Here is a 19,238-nt window from a genome sequence, read left to right as displayed (position 1 = left end):
AGATTAGAAAAGGTGTTCTTATATCACAGAAACAAGAAACTAAAAAATACTAAATGTGTGTTCTTGTTCTGAAATGTTACTTTCAAGCAGGTAAAGTGTGTGCTTTGGGTCTGACGAAGAGAAAGTGACAAAGTGATGCATTTGTCATCATTGTGTGCTGGGTCTGGTACTGTCTGCAGACGTTAACATCTGCACTGTCTGCACTGTCTGCTGACGTTAACATCTGCTCTGTCTGCACTGTCTGCAGACGTTAACATCTGCAGACATGAATTCAGACAGACTGAAGGAGTTTGGTGGTATCATAGATGATGACGGCACTCTAACGGCGTTTAACCTTTGACCCCCACTCTAACTCTCATTCAGTTTCCGTCTCTTTCCACCTGAGCGGGAAATCGTTGGCGTGTTTGGGTCTGAAGTCATTTTGTTGAAACAGTGAAAGTCATTCTCAATCAAAAGATTTTCTGGTAGGATTCAGAATTTATGACTCCTGACCCGCACCATCACACTTCTGCCTCCATGTCCAAATGTTTTGTTTCTTCTTGCAGGAAGCTCCTTTTCTGTGTCATTAGAACATGTGTCCAGAGGTTTTTTTCAGTCTTTCTGCTTTAAGCCTCCTTGTTGCTCCTCTTGGTTCCTGGAAGGTTCTCCTCAGTCAGTCTTTCTGCATGTGTGGATGACGGCTCTCAGACGTGTCGGGACGCTGACATGTGTTTCTGCTGGCGTTGGGGTGCTTCATTTTGTCTGGATCATGTGATCAAGCAGCATGAATCTGTTTTCCGGTCAGACCTGGCGGCTTTGAACGGCCCGTTTTCCTGATATTGACTCTGCCTCTGTCCTTATTAAATGTGTGACAGTCACAATGAATAAATGAAATAAATGTTGGATATGGGTGCAGATCCTTTCCCGGCATTGCAGCGACAGACTCCAGCACTATTGATGGCTGCTTTTACCCCGGGACGCTCCTTCATAACTCACCTCACATCCCTCAAGGCCCCGGAGCTTCAGCAGACCTTAAATCCGGCTCTCTGCCTGTCTCGTTACAGCAGCCTTCCTCCATTCAGGCTCTTCTTGATTTGCTTATCTGCTTTCCTCACTTGAACCCTGGAAAGTCATCAAGGTTTTGTCACATCGTTGCGTCCTGACTGACGGCGGCTCGGGCCATCGTGGGATGATTTAGTGGAGATGTTGGGGCCGGCGTGGAAGCCTCTTCTGCAGCCTTCAGCTTTCTGGGAGTTCTTGAAATGTTTCATGCTTGTCTGGTCGTCCTGAAGGCGCCATGAAGGAAAATGTGACAAATCCTGAAATGAAAGGGTGCAGGAAGACGGCGGCTTTCCCTTGATAGAGCTGCTGGTGTAACAGTCCCGTTCAGCTCAGGTGGAATGAATTTAAACACAAACATCAGTGTAGAAAAGGAACAAAGCATTACTGGAAGAAAACAACTGAACACAATCATTTCATGTTTTTATGTGCAGTCAAACGACAGTAACCCCTCAGTGACTGAGCGGCGACGTTCTCTAGAAAACAGGAAGCTTCAGATCAGCAACCTGCAGAAAGCCACACTGACTGTCTATCAAATAAAAATCCTCCTTTTGCTTGCTGACTAAATAAACTCTTTCAGTCACGTATTTTGGCAGCGTCTCTTTAAGGTTAGGATGTTTTAACATTTTATGTGGATCAACAATCAGAAGTGACAGTTTGGTCTTTACATTCTTATATCTGCAACTGTTTTGAGTTTCTGCCTGAAAATGTTCTTTAGGAACAAACGTTTCATCTAAATAGCTGTTGTGCTCTGGCTGCAGGTAAAATGTGTCATCTAGTCCTAAAACACTCCAGGTGAAATCAGGTGTACGATGTGAAAAGGAACATTTGGTTTTAGGACTTTGCTTTGACTCCAGATGGATCTTCTCTTTGTTTTTTTCTTAATGTTTATTAGATTTCTTTTCTTTGAGTGTGTGTGTGGACAGGCTCCGCCCTTTATTTTTTTTGTTTTTTTTTTCTCATTTGAACCTTACCATAATGATTAACAACCAGTAAACTTGCTGCTTTATGCTGCTTCATGGTCTTATCCCCCTTCCCCTCCTATTATCACCCCCTACCCCCCCCTCTCTAACGTCCCTCTCTCTTCTTCCCTTCTTTCCTTTTCCGTCCGGTCCAACACCAAAGATTTTCAGACATGTTTGAAATTAATAAAGTTTGGCCTCAATTACAAAAGGGGTTTATTCAGACATACCTTTGGTTTGTCTGAAGATTAATAACCCCTCTTGTTAAAGTAAAATATGTCCAACCCAAGAGGCCCTCAGCTCTCATCTGTCTGCCCAGCTGTTGGACAGGACAAGTTAAAAAGAGAAAAAGGAAAAAGAGAAAAGAAAAAAAAAAAAAAAGAAAAAAAAAATTTCTTTTCTGATCTCTAACTTTCATTTCTGTGGGGTAAAACACTCGGTTTGCCTCCCAGTTCTGCCTAAATCCGTTTGCCCTTTTCTCCCTCTATGCTTTAATGTTACACCTTCTTCCAACTACTAAAACAACTTACAAAAACTCCATGTTGTTGAATTTCAATTAAAACCTCATTAAAGGTGGACTGAATTTAAACAGAGGGCTTGGAATCCTGTTGGCCAAATGTATCTGCCTCATATTTTGGGTTTAATCCAGCCTTGATAAAGTTGGAGACTTCAAACACTGAAGATCTCACTAAAAAGGTCGGGGCATTTCCAAAGCTGAGCATTTCACTTGGTTCCAAAAAAGTTCTGTTCAGTTCTAACCAGCAGAACCTGGGTAGAACCGCTGACGGTTTGACATTGTGTTTGTGAAGACGATGCTGCCGTTCTGGTAATCCGGTGATCAGCCGGTCATGGCGGCTGCTGTGTTTTCTGCTGACAGGAACAAGAACCAGCTGAAGTCTCTCTGAACATCCATGCTTTAGCTTTTCCACGGAGCTGGAAGCAGGAGCTCCGGTTCCTCCCGTCAGGAACAGCTGTTCTTTCTGACGCTGGATGTCTAACCGTTTAACACTGGAGATGTCGCAGGTGACGGCTAAAAACTCACTCTTTGACGTACCATTGTTTGCGCGATCAACCTGAATCAACTTTTCATATCGGCTTTGTGCCGAAAGCAAAACGGCTGCTTCCTTCAGACTCTGCTGGATTTACATGAATTGGTTGAAGAATTATGATTGTCCAAAGAAAGGAGCTAAAGCTGTGGTGTTAAAGCGTTAAATGAGAGGGCGTGTCTCTGTGGGCAGCATGGCTGACATTTTGGTGATTGTTAACCAGAATTTCACATCCAATTGGTCCAATTAGCTTGAAGCTAACTGATGTGCAGAAACCCCACAGCGCCCTCTGCAGGCTTCATCTGCATCATCAGGTCCACCTTAACTCAACAGTTTCCTTCTTCTCTGTTGTCGGTGTCTGAACTGCAGCATAATGATAATCCAGCTCTTCCCAAACAGCTGAGCAAAGTGGATTCTGTTTTCCTGATGGAAACCCCCCCCCCCCCCCCCCCCCCCCCCCCCGTCCATGACAGATGCAGACTTCAGCAGAAAAGCGCTGAAGCCGTTGTTCCTCACAGACCCGGCCCGGCGTCTCTGATGGGGATTTACAGAGCAGGACTGGCAGCCGGGCGTCTCTGCGTTTTGATGGAGCTGGTTTTAGCGTGGCGCTCTCCTCGTACCCCCCCCCCCCCCCCCTCCGGCGGTGGGCATGCATAGCTGCTCACCGTGAAGATGTCTCATTTTCTGCCTAATGTGTCTAATTCCAATCACTCTGCTAAATTAAAATGCTTTCCAGCTCGTTCACCATCACCCTGGGTTGAAATTTCTCACGTTAAAGAGCAGAAATGCTTTTGGCGCTGAGGAAGAAATGAGGGAGAAGAGCGCAGCAGCAGTGGGAATGTCTTTAATGGCATTCTGATGGAAACCCTAACGTTATTGCAAAACACTTTTGTGTTGCATGTGGCAGATTAGTTGTGAAAAAAGCCCAGATTCAGTATTGATTCCTCGTGAAATGACAGATGATTGACTGCAACATACAACAAAAGCTGAAATATGAATAAGTGATTTTCTCTGCCGACATTCGTCTCTGCAAAGCTGCTATATGACATTTAAACCCAAGTTCTCTCCACAAAAATCAATAATTACTCTAAATGCACAGATTTTTTCTGACTTTTCTTTTCTCAGACTTTCTAAAAGAATGCTTACTCTGCTGGGGGGGCTCATGCTTGGCCTCTGCGGCCCCCTCTGGGAACAGCTCCTCCCCAGCCGGCCGGTGACGGCCCCCGCATGTGGACATGCAGCAGGAACGGACTCCTCCCGTTCTGCAGCCGCTTCTTCCTCATGGCTTTTCCCTCACATCCACGTCTTTCCTGCAGGAAAACTCTCTTGGTTAGAATTCCAGGACGTCTGCAGGGAAATCTGCACCTCTGTCCTGGGGGGTGGGGGGCAGCACTGCAGTAAGACAAGAAAAACCCTGGTGTAATGAGCAAGGCAGCTGCAGCGAGTCCAAACTCCTGCAGTGTTTTTCTGAAGCCTGAAGAACCTGACAGTGAGAAATGTGGGACGCTCTAAGATGGTCACACCAGGAGGCTCTGAAGGCTCCAACGGTGCACGGGTTGATGGGTAGGTGTTGAGCTCAGGTGTTGCTGCGGTTGACTCTACCTTTTATTAAATGTCACATTTACTATTATATAAACTATGATGTTTGTTTGGAATTATTCTTGGTTCTCTGAGGTTTATATGTGAATATTCTGCTGCTGCAGAGGCACAGAAAACACCAAACGTTCCCACATGATCTGTACACTGGCCACTCAATAAACAATAGTGGAAAAACATGAAAGAGAAGAAGACACTAATTCTGCCAAACTACCCCCCCCCCCACACACACAGATGTAGTGTCTACATATATGAAAGGGATCCAAAAACATGTAAAGACCGTCAGAGACACAACAGGAGCGCCTGAGACACAACAGGAGCGCCTGAGACAGGACAGGACCATGAAGTTTATTCGGTCAGTAGTCACAGTCTGGATGGAAACAGATCCACCTCAGACCCTGCCTGTCTGCTGACAACTGCTCCTGGCCCTCTGAACCTCACCTGAACCTCACCTGAACCTCACCTGAACCTCACCTGGAGTGATCCTGTTGTCCTGACTGGAGAAAAGGACCATGTCAGCTGAGGAGCATCAGAAGACTGAGATTCTTCTCAGTTTCAAAATGACCTATGTGGCTGTTGGATATTTTCGTCCACGCTCCTGTTTCCTACACCCACCCCCAGTGACTGTATCTCCCTCCCTTATGTGGGATTCTGGCGCCATTCTCCACGCCTCGCGTCTCTTGATGGGAGCTGATGCCTCATGAAGCTGCAGATTATCCAAATATTATTGGTGAAAACGGTGCCTGTTTAGTTTTGTTCCTCCTTGGAACAGCGGGAGCCCCCCCGGCGCCGGACAGATGGGGGTGTGGATGGGCGCGCGGCGCCGCGTGGAGGACCTGCTGCTTCCGCAGTGACAGCAGCGCTTCAGTTGGCCGTTCAATTCCAGGTCCAACAGCGTTCGGCTCCAGCACCTTCAATCTCCTCCTGTCAGCCTGCAGCCAAAGCAGGGAGCGCGCACGTGCACACGCACGCTCTCAAAGAGGACGGCTGCAACTTCACCCGTCTGTGACGATGTAAACACCTGGGGGGCGTTTAAATCCATCAGGTATACCCGCTGCTCCTCAGACCCCCATGCTTAGGGGCAGCCGCCGGGGGGCGTCTCAGCGCTCCGCTGGTCGTGATGAGGCCCTAAGGGTTGACCCCCCCGTGGTCGGCAGCGTCAGCTCCCAGGTTCTGCCTCCTTCAGCACCACCTCCTGCTGTGAGGCCTCCTCCCATCCCTGCCCCAGTGATGTCAGACTTCTCCTTCCGCTGACGGAGGTTCGGATCAGTCCAAACCACATCTTCCATGTTTCTGTTCTGAACCGAGGCCTCGTGGGTCTGAAACCTCCTCCAGGCTCCGCCTGTCAGGAGGTGCAGCAGCTCCATCAGCTCCTTACTCTCAGGGAGGTGGAGGGTCTTTTGGAAGTTTCTTCTGGTGTTTGGCGTGGAATCTGGATTCTGATCCCTGAGACCCGCAGATGGGTTACTGACATGAGGATCTGTCCGTCATTCACTGAGGTTTGGATCTGATCAGCGAGATTACCGATGGAATATTTGATCTTTCTTGAGGATCAGTGAGATTATCATCTGTGGCGTCTGACTGCTCAGTCTGATCCTCTGTCTGTTTGCATCTGTGTCCTCTGAGAGTTATTGCCCCCACGGGCTGTTCCTCCACCCTGTAGAGCCCCCCACCCCCCACCCCACCAGCCCTAAAGCAGGTCTGCCCTCTGCTGGACACTTCCTGCCCACAGCCTCCTTACGGCTGTTCTAGTCTCCGTTTACATGGAAAACCAACCATTTGACTGTTTTTAGCACGGTGGGACAGACATCCCATCATGCTTTGCGAGGCTCCAGATCAAATGTGATGAGGGGCTGTCTGTCTGTCATGTGAGGACTGACTGCTGCTGACAGGAGGCTGGGGGGGCACACCGGATCTCTGAACAGAAAGGGTTTCAAAGAATTCAGACATTTAATCAACAACAAAAACAAACAAACAATGCCCCCCACCCCCCAGACACACACATAATGAAATATAAACGAGTAGAACTTGACAGAACACTGGATGGTTCTCCTAAGGGGTTCATGACAGGACCCCACCCCGAACTGAGCCCGTTCACCTCCCAATGTTGTTTGTCTGAAAGGATTCGGGTTCTGAAAAGTTGGTGTTGTCTTTCAGTTGGATCCCGCAGAGGGGCTTCGGAGGATTATAATCTCCGGTAATCCCTCTGTCCAGCATTCTCACGGCTCTCTGTTTAATACAAACTCTCCCTGCAGATGAAGCGCGCGCGCTGCTCCGCACGGGGGCGCTGTTGCTCTCTGCGTGGCGCTGTGACCCAAATGAGGCAGTGAAACCCACGAACCCACGGATGAACCGGCGACAGGTCCCAAGTTAGAGCGGCAAAGCCTTCATGTCTGGGACTTTACGGCTCTCCAGCTGCCGCTTGAGGGCCGCCGTCCGGTTCGGTTCGGGATCCTGCCCCGCTTCTTTTCCCCAGCTTTAAGTTGAGAACCGTGAGAACCGGGGACCAGCCGCCGGAGTCTGGCGGGATATTTCGTCCTTTTCCTCGCGCGGACGCAGGGAGTTCCTTCTCGACATGACGTCATTCTACCAGAGATTTATGGGCAAGATCGACACGAACAAGACTTCCCCCAATCCCCCCGAGGCGGGCCACCTCCTGGGGCAGGGGGGTGAGGGCGACCGGGGGGCAGAAAGCCAGCGGCTGCAGCGTCCCCCCCACCGCGACTGCGAGGACGAGCACGTAAGAGCGCGCGCATGTCAGCAGCTTTTGGAGAACTTCTCCAACTATTGCGTCACCGCCGCAGCTGGCCGGATGACAGCTCACGTGTCTGTCACGTGACCAGCAGTTGGGATCAATGAGGCCTTTCATTCTGGTTCCAGAGCCCGCTGCGCTGTCCGTGGTGCTGAAACGGGGTTTCTCTGTAATAATGTCCTGTTGTGGCCCCCTCCCCCCGTAAAAATATCATTTTCTGCAGCTTACAGAATTTCCATCGTTGGTCATGTTTGACTGCAGGTTTCACACTTGAGGAAACTTTCCAGACGCTTCTTTCTGACACTTTAGTGCCATGAGTCTGGTCTGGTTTGGGTCGCAAGCAACTAAATAATTATTTTAAAACCAGAAAAAAAACAAGAAAAGAGGAACAGGTAATTTTCTGTGAAAAAATGTAAACAAGTTGACCATAAACGGGAAGTTTTGAGTCAAAAATCTGAAAGTGAGTTCTTAAAAACATCTAAAATGATGTGAAATAAAACCTGACAGAGTGGAAGAGTTTCCTTCATTTGCCTTAAGTCTAAGGCAGAGATGTCATAAACCTGTAAACATTATGTCTGAATACTGGACTGTGGTCTGAATTAACCTGAAATGTTGTTTTGTGATTTGAAGAGGAGATAAAAGATGTCAATCATCCCTGGAGGACGTCGTTTGAACCCATGAGCTTCCTAACCGTCACATGATGGGAGCCGTCAGACGGGGATCACTGATCCTCTCCGTCATTACAGCTCGTTTCTGGGCATTTTGTTCTTGTTTGAATAGTTTTTGCGCCCCAGATTTCAGTGGAGGAACCGTGGAGTCTGGAGCCGGTCCTGTCCACCCCTTGTGTGTGGTGCAGGAGGTAAAACACTGCTTGAGGTGTGCATGAATTTAACATGAGGCTGATTTATCGAGCGGCGGTCCTGTCTCTGTGTTTGTTGGTGCAGAGAACTTCAACATGATCTGAAATCAATAGAAACGGGGATGTATGATCCATATGCATCAGCCGAGGAGCTGCAGAGAAGACCAGCGGTTTGCAAGGAAGCCTGATGCTCTGGTTCCTCTGAGTGATGGTTCTCTGTGGGTTCGATCCTCTGAGTGATGTTTCTCTGCATTTTTAACTTCTAACGAAGTTCAGGAAAAGTTTAGGATAATTGTTGGTTTGATTGGTGAATTAACGTCACAGAAACCTCCAGACTGGTAGAGGTGGTTTATGGTTCTGCTGTAGACTCTGAAGAACCGTGACACAGATGGGTTCTTGCAGGGCTCGACATAGCCATTTGTCTGCTGGCCCGGTCCGACTCGCTCGAGCAGTACGGACCACAAGACTTTATTTTTCAATTGTCCGCTCGGGCCACTAAAGTATCTAACGGTTAATGTATTTTTCACCTTTTTCAATAAAGTATATTTTGCGAAAAGGTGTAGATTTACCTCGTCTTCATCGCTTTGAAAGTTTGACGTCCGCCATGATTGTTTTGGTCACGTGGTGCGCACTGTACGCACCACGTGACCAAAACAGCGAACAGTGTTCACTCTCCGCATCCGTCTGAGCAACTTAATGGCGCGAAAATAGAAATGGAAGGAGTGGATGGGGAGGCTACTGAAGAGAGGCTGAAGCATGTCAGAGATGTGGAAGACATGGCAGGAATAGATAGGAATATGTTAGATGGAGTAATGGGTGGAATTAGTGCTATGGACAGAAAGATATTTAATGAATGCATTGAAGATGAAACTGTATCCACTAAGCTTTAAGCTTAATGTCAAAGAATCAAAGGCAACTCCAAATACCTGAATCTCAGACTCAAATGCAGTAGAATGTCAAAGTACTTCAGTTTGTTTTTCTTTACAACACTGTAAGCAGTAAGTATTTCTAGTTAGCTGAATGATCTCAGTAATTTACTTTTATTTAATTTTTCAATTATTTAATTTAATTAAGTAACTAAAGTAACTTAAAAGTAAATGTAAATTTGCAACAGTAACAAAAACCAGAACCTCAAGGCAGCCAGAGCAAAAAAGTAAAGAAAACTTCTTAACTATTGATTAGGAACAAATGTGAAATAGCAGTGATTAGAAGCAGCATGAAAACTTCTTAACTAGTGTTACCTACTACACTGCAGTGCTCTCTTCAATCTGAAACAGTCTAGAGCAGATTTAAGTTTGATATGGTCTATTTTTAGTCACTGAAAAGTGTAGAAATAAGTGCTAGATGTTACCAGAATGCACCAAGTTGCACCATATTAAAATTTTCCGGGGGGGCATGCCCTAAAGTTGCGGCATCCGTCGCTTGGCTGCCGCTTGTGGCGGCGGGTCGCGCTGTGCGCGGTGTCGGGCCAGTAATGTTCAAAAACTACTGGCCCTGTGGGTCGGTGCAAGTCTCTGGGCTATGTCAACCCTGTCTTGTCAGGTCAGCAGCGTACAGATGGAAACGGAGCACGTTGCTGTCAGAAGGGCTGGTCATCTGAACAGGTTGGACTCGGCTTCCATCTGATCTTGTTAACGGTTGGGCTCTGAGATCCTGTCAGGACGAATCTGGACCCGGTGGGCTTTGCTTTCAGATCACGAAGAGAAGGAGAGGAGGTTCCACCAGAGATGGTGATGATCCAAAGGATGCATCAGGCTGTTTAGGCCTCATCTGGATTCCTCTTTTGTTTCTATCTTGACGTTTATGAAAGGATGTGCAAAGTCGCCTTTACCAGGAAGGAAACTGGTGTGACTCATTCAGGTCAAACCTTCAGAGCTGTTATTCAGAGTCAGAATCTTTCGATGCTTGGTGTTTCCTCCTGCTATGAGGAGACAGGGAGGTTACGTCAAGTCTTTGGTTTCCTCTGGAGCGTCGGCCTCCTTTCAGGCAGACCTACATGCATTCTTCTACTTAGCTGGGATTCATTATAGATCATCTCCAGCTGTGATGAAGGCAGGTATGATGAGGAAGATCTGACTCCTCATTTCCCATCATCCTCTGAGCTGTGACTCCGCCCGTCTCTGCAGACCTTATTACAGGAGCAAACATCTCTGTTTCCTGGCGTCTGCGCCGGTTCTGGTCCGCACAACTGTAACGAGACTCTGGAGAAGACCGGCTAAGAACCCAACATGGGGGGGGGGGGGGGGGGGGGGGGGGGGGGGGGCTTCTGTGGAAAGTGTGGAGTGGTGGATTTTGGCTCCAGCTGATTTATCTGATCTGGTCTGTGAGAGCTTTATTCCTGCACTTTGCATTAACAGTGATGAAGAGGCAGAGGACTGTCATGTAACCCCCCACCCCCCATGATGCTTTATGTTTCAGCCCCATACGCACACCAACCCTCAAACACAGCAGGAGGGGTGACTTTTAAGGAAGTCAAGCTTCTGGAGGTGCTTCTACTGATATCAGAGCTGATGATTCTGGCAGGAGAAGCTCAGGAAACATCTGACTTACAGCTTCTATGGACAACCACGAGATTCTGTTGTGGTTGTTTCAGTTCAGCAGATTAAACTCTTGTTTTTATTGTTTTACTCCACAATGCTTTGGTTTTTATTTGATTTTTTTCTGTGGATCTACTTGATGCTCCACCTTAAATCCTCCTCATCTCCTGTGGAGTTGAACAGATCTTCTAAAGCTTCATTGTGCAGAAAAATGAAACTGTTCTTCCAACAGATGGACATGTTTGCATGCTAACACACCCATGATCTTTGAAAAGCAAAGCATTGTGGGTCTTCACACTAAAAACAGCAGTCCGTTAGCCTGATGTTAGCATGGCGCTAACAGGCAGTTGGATGAAGCTGCCGGTTCCTCCTGATGTTCCAGAGAAGGCAGCAGCAGCTGCTGGTCTGCTGCTGCTGCTGCCTTCTCTTCCCTCTAAAGCCGGCTTAATTAGTTTAGAGTAACGAGCTGCTGCTTGTCTGATTACAGGAAGACAATCTACCTTATTGTGTGTTGATTAGTAAATAGTCTGTGAGCGATCAATAATGGCACTTCTCAGATTAAGCCGTCCGTCCTCACGCTGCTTTAAGGTGGCCTGGGGTGTGTGTGTGTGTGTGTGTGTGTGTGTGTGTGAGATGTAAGTTATTGATGATGAAAGCTTGTCAAATGACTAAACTAGAAGAAAAATGAGGCAGAAGAGGGCGACTGGCAGGGAGACTTGATGCAATCGCTCCCTCTCTGCTGATAACTTCTGTTGATTACTGTGAGAACATCCAGCCAGGAGCCCCCGTGACCCCCCCTCGTCTCACTCATTTGTCCTTCATCAGTTTCGCTTCCAACGTTTCATGCTGAACAAACACGGCGCTCCTGCAGATGCTCTGTTTTCTCTCACTGATGAACCCAGGCAGCAACTTGGAAATAGATGTTTGGTTTATTTATCACTGCAGAGCTTTTGCAATTCGAATGGAGAGCATTTCATGATGAGGCTGTGGCTAAAGGGCATCCATGGGATGTTTGTTTCTCTATGCAGACAGCAGCGCTGCATTGTTCTGCAGAGATTACAGCAGGTAGAGGCCAAGACGATACAGAAAATAGGTTTGAGAAGATGCCAGAGGAGCCTATATCTTCATCAAAGATGGAGAGGATGCTCACCAGCCTGAGCTAATTCTCCAACACATTCTGAAGGGATTTGCAAAACAAAGCAGAATTCAATTTGTTCTCCCTGGGAGGTGCCAAAACAGAAATAATAGTCCCGCTCAAGCAGAACGACAAATCTGCACTCTCCTCTCTTGCTGTTAGACGCCTGTCATGTCGTCTGGAAGCCGCATTTCTGCAGGAATCCAGAAGCTGCCACTCCATACAATAGAGGAGAGGCTGTTCATTAAGACTGAGGTGGATCCGTGTGTGTCATGATGTCTGCTACCCTCCAACTGCTGCTGCATTCCTCTTTGTGTTGCTGCTCCGCCACTGGCAGCTCGCTGACGATAACAGATGGCGGGCATTAATAACTTCATCTTGCCGTAAAATGAATTCATATCCGGCCTCTTCACCAAGTGTTTTCTCTCCACGGGAAGAGGAAGCAAGAGGAGGAGGAGGATGACCGGGAGACGCCAGCCACTGGAATCTGCTGTTTTCTGCACACAAACGCACACACGTCTTTAAAAACGTTTTCACTTTATGGGTCAGAAAACATATTTGGTCAATAATTATGAGTGGACGTTGGTTCTGAGGAGAAAATAACTGTGTGGTGGGGGGTGTGTGTGATTTACATGAAGGTGTGACATGCATCCTAAAATAGGACTGTCGGTTCGGCTTCTTTTAGATTCCGTCACGATGCTGTGCGCGGCGTCTTCACTTCCGCAGCAGAAAGATCTGAGGTCGGGTGAGATCGAGCTTTTCCTCTGTTGCAGACATTCAAGTCAACTCGGACTGTTGCAGATTTGTGAGGACAGCATCGGCTGAAGTGACCTCTGTGCTCCACTAGAGGCTGTCCTGTCACCACGGAGGCGGGAGGCGGGAGGTGGGAATGGGAGCGGGCTCAAACCAGCGATGCAGCATGAAGGCAGAGGGAGGGGCATGGCCTGGAGGCAGAGGGGACCGACAGCAAAGCCTCCTGTTCAAAACTAAAGCTGCTTAATTGAATAATGTCTGATGGAATAAAAGATGAATTCCTGAAAGATAATCGCAGGATGACTCCCCCTCAGCTCAACCGGGGGAAACGCTCCTCCCTCCACCTTTAAACGGATGTAAATTGGAGGGATTTAATCAATGCAAATGCTATTATCAATTATTTTACAAGTCCCCCGAGGGCTGCTGGGAAAAAAAATCTGCTGCATTTCTGTGTCTGACTGAACAGCCAGGATCATTTAAAACAGTTTCTGTGAATTAATGAGCATTTCAAACAAGTGAAACATTTAGAAAAGAATTTATTGATGATTTGAATTTAGTATTTGCAGCTCAGTTTCTGTTCATCTCTGTTGGACAGATTCATGGTCATGAGTGAACAGACTGCATGCTGGGAATGTCAGGGGGGGCTGTGCAAAGGAAGCCGGCATGGACCTGTATCAGTGCTCAGAGCGGGTGTGACGTCACTTTTAGAAAATATCTTCCCTCCGGCTCCAGCGAAATGAAGCCAATTCAGTGGCCGTTATTCCGCGATATGTGTCCATGTTGGAGCCGGACGACGGTGATCTGTCTGAGTCAGTCTGACATCCTGAAAAAATGGGATTATCAAGAAGATTAGGATTCACAGCCAGAACGGTTCTTCTGACCGATAGAATGACTGAGTAACGGCTGTTCATTTCTCTAGAGACGTCTGTGGAATTTTGCCTTCTTGGAACTACTTCCTGTTGGGGTGGGGGGGGGGTGGGGGGGCAGTACGCCCAGTGCTTTATACTGTCTATGGAAGGAGTTTGAGTTTGGATCGGCCTCTCCTGCTGTTTTCTGGGGAACCAGCGGACAGGAATGATTCTGGTTCCGGCTGCTGTTCTGCAGGGACAGCTGTGGGTTCAAATCCACAGCTGTCACTGCAGAACACCAGAACATTTCCTGACCGCCTTTCCTGCAGGATCCTGTTTCCTTGTTTTCATGTTCTTAGTTTTTAGCTTCAAAGTTAGAATCCATCAACAGTAATGAGAGGATGGTTCCTCGGTTGACTGATGAGCAGGAATCTTCATGTGTGGAAGCAGCAGCGCGTTCGGCTGAACGCTTGTCGCCTCCTAAACCTTTCAGTCTTTGGCGGTAATGAGCAGCTCAGATGATTAGAATGATAACCGTCTGCAGACAAACCGGGGAGATTAACATCTTCATGGTTCCCGGTCAACAAAGTTTCCTGAACTTCTGTCCTCCGATTGTCTTTGCGAAGCTGCAGATTGTGTCTCTTTGCGAAGGCTTTGTGCGTCTGCTGCCGATTGTGTCTCTTTGCGAAGGCTTTGTGCGTCTGCTGCAGATTGTGTCTCTTTGCGAAGGCTTTGTGCGTCTGCTGCAGATTGTGTCTCTTTGCGAAGGCTTTGTGCGTCTGCTGCAGATTGTGTCTCTTTGCGATGGCTTTGTGCGTCTGCTGCCGATTGTGTCTCTTTGCGAAGGCTTTGTGCGTCTGCTGCAGATTGTGTCTCTTTGCGAAGGCTTTGTGCGTCTGCTGCAGATTGTGTCTCTTTGCGAAGGCTTTGTGCGTCTGCTGCAGATTGTGTCTCTTTGCGAAGGCTTTGTGCGTCTGCTGCAGATTGTGTCTCTTTGCGAAGGCTTTGTGCGTCTGCTGCAGATTGTGTCTCTTTGCGAAGGCTTTGTGCGTCTGCTGCCGATTGTGTCTCTTTGCGATGGCTTTGTGCGTCTGCTGCCGATTGTGTCTCTTTGCGAAGGCTTTGTGCGTCTGCTGCAGATTGTGTCTCTTTGCGAAGGCTTTGTGCGTCTGCTGCAGATTGTGTCTCTTTGCGAAGGCTTTGTGCGTCTGCTGCAGATTGTGTCTCTTTGCGAAGGCTTTGTGCGTCTGCTGCAGATTGTGTCTCTTTGCGAAGGCTTTGTGCGTCTGCTGCCGATTGTGTCTCTTTGCGAAGGCTTTGTGCGTCTGCTGCAGATTGTGTCTCTTTGCGAAGGCTTTGTGCGTCTGCTGCAGATTGTGTCTCTTTGCGAAGGCTTTGTGCGTCTGCTGCAGATTGTGTCTCTTTGCGATGGCTTTGTGCGTCTGCTGCCGATTGTGTCTCTTTGCGAAGGCTTTGTGCGTCTGCTGCAGATTGTGTCTCTTTGCGAAGGCTTTGTGCGTCTGCTGCAGATTGTGTCTCTTTGCGAAGGCTTTGTGCGTCTGCTGCAGATTGTGTCTCTTTGCGAAGGCTTTGTGCGTCTGCTGCAGATTGTGTCTCTTTGCGAAGGCTTTGTGCGTCTGCTGCAGATTGTGTCTCTTTGCGAAGGCTTTGTGCGTCTGCTGCCGATTGTGTCTCTTTGCGATGGCTTTGTGCGTCTGCTGCCGATTGTGTCTCTTTGCGAAGGCTTTGTGCGTCTGCTGCAGATTGTGTCTCTTTGCGAAGGCTTTGTGCGTCTGCTGCAGATTGTGTCTCTTTGCGAAGGCTTTGTGCGTCTGCTGCAGATTGTGTCTCTTTGCGAAGGCTTTGTGCGTCTGCTGCAGATTGTGTCTCTTTGCGAAGGCTTTGTGCGTCTGCTGCCGATTGTGTCTCTTTGCGATGGCTTTGTGCGTCTGCTGCCGATTGTGTCTCTTTGCGAAGGTTTTGTGCGTCTGCTGCAGATTGTGTCTCTTTGCGAAGGCTTTGTGCGTCTGCTGCAGATTGTGTCTCTTTGCGAAGGCTTTGTGCGTCTGCTGCAGATTGTGTCTCTTTGCGAAGGCTTTGTGCGTCTGCTGCAGATTGTGTCTCTTTGCGAAGGCTTTGTGCGTCTGCTGCCGATTGTGTCTCTTTGCGATGGCTTTGTGCGTCTGCTGCCGATTGTGTCTCTTTGCGAAGGCTTTGTGCGTCTGCTGCAGATTGTGTCTCTTTGCGAAGGCTTTGTGCGTCTGCTGCAGATTGTGTCTCTTTGCGAAGGCTTTGTGCGTCTGCTGCAGATTGTGTCTCTTTGCGAAGGCTTTGTGCGTCTGCTGCAGATTGTGTCTCTTTGCGAAGGCTTTGTGCGTCTGCTGCAGATTGTGTCTCTTTGCGAAGGCTTTGTGCGTCTGCTGCCGATTGTGTCTCTTTGCGATGGCTTTGTGCGTCTGCTGCCGATTGTGTCTCTTTGCGAAGGCTTTGTGCGTCTGCTGCAGATTGTGTCTCTTTGCGAAGGCTTTGTGCGTCTGCTGCAGATTGTGTCTCTTTGCGAAGGCTTTGTGCGTCTGCTGCAGATTGTGTCTCTTTGCGAAGGCTTTGTGCGTCTGCTGCAGATTGTGTCTCTTTGCGAAGGCTTTGTGCGTCTGCTGCCGATTGTGTCTCTTTGCGATGGCTTTGTGCGTCTGCTGCCGATTGTGTCTCTTTGCGAAGGCTTTGTGCGTCTGCTGCAGATTGTGTCTCTTTGCGAAGGCTTTGTGCGTCTGCTGCAGATTGTGTCTCTTTGCGAAGGCTTTGTGCGTCTGCTGCAGATTGTGTCTCTTTGCGAAGGCTTTGTGCGTCTGCTGCAGATTGTGTCTCTTTGCGAAGGCTTTGTGCGTCTGCTGCAGATTGTGTCTCTTTGCGAAGGCTTTGTGCGTCTGCTGCCGATTGTGTCTCTTTGCGATGGCTTTGTGCGTCTGCTGCCGATTGTGTCTCTTTGCGAAGGCTTTGTGCGTCTGCTGCAGATTGTGTCTCTTTGCGAAGGCTTTGTGCGTCTGCTGCCGATTGTGTCTCTTTGCGATGGCTTTGTGCGTCTGCTGCCGATTGTGTCTCTTTGCGAAGGCTTTGTGCGTCTGCTGCAGATTGTGTCTCTTTGCGAAGGCTTTGTGCGTCTGCTGCAGATTGTGTCTCTTTGCGAAGGCTTTGTGCGTCTGCTGCAGATTGTGTCTCTTTGCGAAGGCTTTGTGCGTCTGCTGCAGATTGTGTCTCTTTGCGAAGGCTTTGTGCGTCTGCTGCCGATTGTGTCTCTTTGCGATGGCTTTGTGCGTCTGCTGCCGATTGTGTCTCTTTGCGAAGGCTTTGTGCGTCTGCTGCAGATTGTGTCTCTTTGCGAAGGCTTTGTGCGTCTGCTGCAGATTGTGTCTCTTTGCGAAGGCTTTGTGCGTCTGCTGCAGATTGTGTCTCTTTGCGAAGGCTTTGTGCGTCTGCTGCAGATTGTGTCTCTTTGCGAAGGCTTTGTGCGTCTGCTGCAGATTGTGTCTCTTTGCGAAGGCTTTGTGCGTCTGCTGCCGATTGTGTCTCTTTGCGATGGCTTTGTGCGTCTGCTGCCGATTGTGTCTCTTTGCGAAGGCTTTGTGCGTCTGCTCCAGATTGTGTCTCTTTGCGAAGGCTTTGTGCGTCTGCTGCAGATTGTGTCTCTTTGCGAAGGCTTTGTGCGTCTGCTGCAGATTGTGTCTCTTTGCGAAGGCTTTGTGCGTCTGCTGCAGATTGTGTCTCTTTGCGAAGGCTTTGTGCGTCTGCTGCCGATTGTGTCTCTTTGCGATGGCTTTGTGCGTCTGCTGCCGATTGTGTCTCTTTGCGAAGGCTTTGTGCGTCTGCTGCAGATTGTGTCTCTTTGCGAAGGCTTTGTGCGTCTGCTGCAGATTGTGTCTCTTTGCGAAGGCTTTGTGCGTCTGCTGCAGATTGTGTCTCTTTGCGAAGGCTTTGTGCGTCTGCTGCAGATTGTGTCTCTTTGCGAAGGCTTTGTGCGTCTGCTGCAGATTGTGTCTCTTTGCGAAGGCTTTGTGCGTCTGCTGCCGATTGTGTCTCTTTGCGATGGCTTTGTGCGTCTGCTGCCGATTGTGTCTCTTTGCGAAGGCTTTGTGCGTCTGCTGCAGATTGTGTCTCTTTGCAAAGGCTTTGTGCGTCTGCTGCAGATTGTGTCTCTTTGCGAAGGCTTTGTGCGTCTGCTGCAGATTGTGTCTCTTTGCGAAGGCTTTGTGCGTCTGCTGCAGATTGTGTCTCTTTGCGAAGGCTTTGTGCGTCTGCTGCAGATTGTGTCTCTTTGCGAAGGCTTTGTGCGTCTGCTGCCGATTGTGTCTCTTTGCGATGGCTTTGTGCGTCTGCTGCCGATTGTGTCTCTTTGCGAAGGCTTTGTGCGTCTGCTGCAGATTGTGTCTCTTTGCGAAGGCTTTGTGCGTCTGCTGCAGATTGTGTCTCTTTGCGAAGGCTTTGTGCGTCTGCTGCAGATTGTGTCTCTTTGCGAAGGCTTTGTGCGTCTGCTGCAGATTGTGTCTCTTTGCGAAGGCTTTGTGCGTCTGCTGCAGATTGTGTCTCTTTGCGAAGGCTTTGTGCGTCTGCTGCCGATTGTGTCTCTTTGCGATGGCTTTGTGCGTCTGCTGCCGATTGTGTCTCTTTGCGAAGGCTTTGTGCGTCTGCTGCAGATTGTGTCTCTTTGCGAAGGCTTTGTGCGTCTGCTGCAGATTGTGTCTCTTTGCGAAGGCTTTGTGCGTCTGCTGCAGATTGTGTCTCTTTGCGAAGGCTTTGTGCGTCTGCTGCAGATTGTGTCTCTTTGCGAAGGCTTTGTGCGTCTGCTGCAGATTGTGTCTCTTTGCGAAGGCTTTGTGCGTCTGCTGCCGATTGTGTCTCTTTGCGATGGCTTTGTGCGTCTGCTGCCGATTGTGTCTCTTTGCGAAGGCTTTGTGCGTCTGCTGCAGATTGTGTCTCTTTGCGAAGGCTTTGTGCGTCTGCTGCAGATTGTGTCTCTTTGCGAAGGCTTTGTGCGTCTGCTGCAGATTGTGTCTCTTTGCGAAGGCTTTGTGCGTCTGCTGCAGATTGTGTCTCTTTGCGAAGGCTTTGTGCGTCTGCTGCAGATATGGCAGCAGATAGCCGGCCTGATGCAGGGCGGCTAATAGGATAAATGCTTTGTTCTCTATCTGATGATGGCGTTGATGGAAATCGGTGCTGCAGCTCATGCATGCCGACTGCAGCACGGCGCTTCCCTGCAGTCATGGAGAATGATGGACAGCTCTGCGTCTTCCTGCTGTCATCCCACCGCCTTCCACAGAACAAAAACCCACTTTTCTCTTATCTCCTCCAAACTTTGCTTTTTCCTGGGATCAATTCTGTGAGGAGTTTCTGGCTTAAGTGCTTTTAAGCCCCCTAAATCTCAGAGGTGGGGGTGTGGGGGTGTGTGAGGGCTTTGACATGTTGTTCTTTGATGTCGGAGCTGCGCTTTTTACCGCTCAGCTCAGAGGGAGGCACAGGATAGGAGACGGCTTGTCTGTGATTGTCGGATCGCTGCGAGTTGAGTGGCGGCGCATCGCTAATGTGAAACAAAACGCTCAGATGGCTCCGGAAAGACGAGGCGAAGCTGCAGAGCGTCAGGAGCAAAAGGAACTTTACAGTCACTGCTTTGCTTCCCTTTGCTGAGTGGAACTCCAGGTTTGTCTGCTTCATCGTGGAGAC

General features: G+C 48.8%; 1 protein-coding gene across 5 annotated transcripts in view; it reads left to right on the top strand.

Moving 5' to 3' along the window:
* The window catches only part of dpp6a (dipeptidyl-peptidase 6a), a 230,067-nt gene that overhangs the window by 66,543 nt on the left and 144,286 nt on the right, over positions 1 to 19,238 (top strand). Inside the window, exon 1 of one of the 5 annotated variants that reach the window (XM_023950257.2) lies at positions 6,968 to 7,382. The exons of the other annotated variants lie outside the window; for them this stretch is intronic. Coding sequence (XP_023806025.1) covers positions 7,218 to 7,382 — 165 coding nt within the window. The 5' untranslated portion in view covers positions 6,968 to 7,217. Of the gene's footprint in view, positions 1 to 6,967; positions 7,383 to 19,238 lie in introns of those variants that run through there. 5 annotated transcript variants of the gene reach the window in all.

This window comes from Oryzias latipes, chromosome 20 (assembly GCF_053564925.1).
Source record: "Oryzias latipes strain Hd-rR chromosome 20, Olatipes_Hd-rR_3.1".
Lineage (NCBI taxonomy): Eukaryota > Metazoa > Chordata > Actinopteri > Beloniformes > Adrianichthyidae > Oryzias > Oryzias latipes.
The sequence above is the reverse complement of the archived record's forward strand: the minus strand, read 5'-3'. Positions and strand labels throughout refer to the sequence as shown.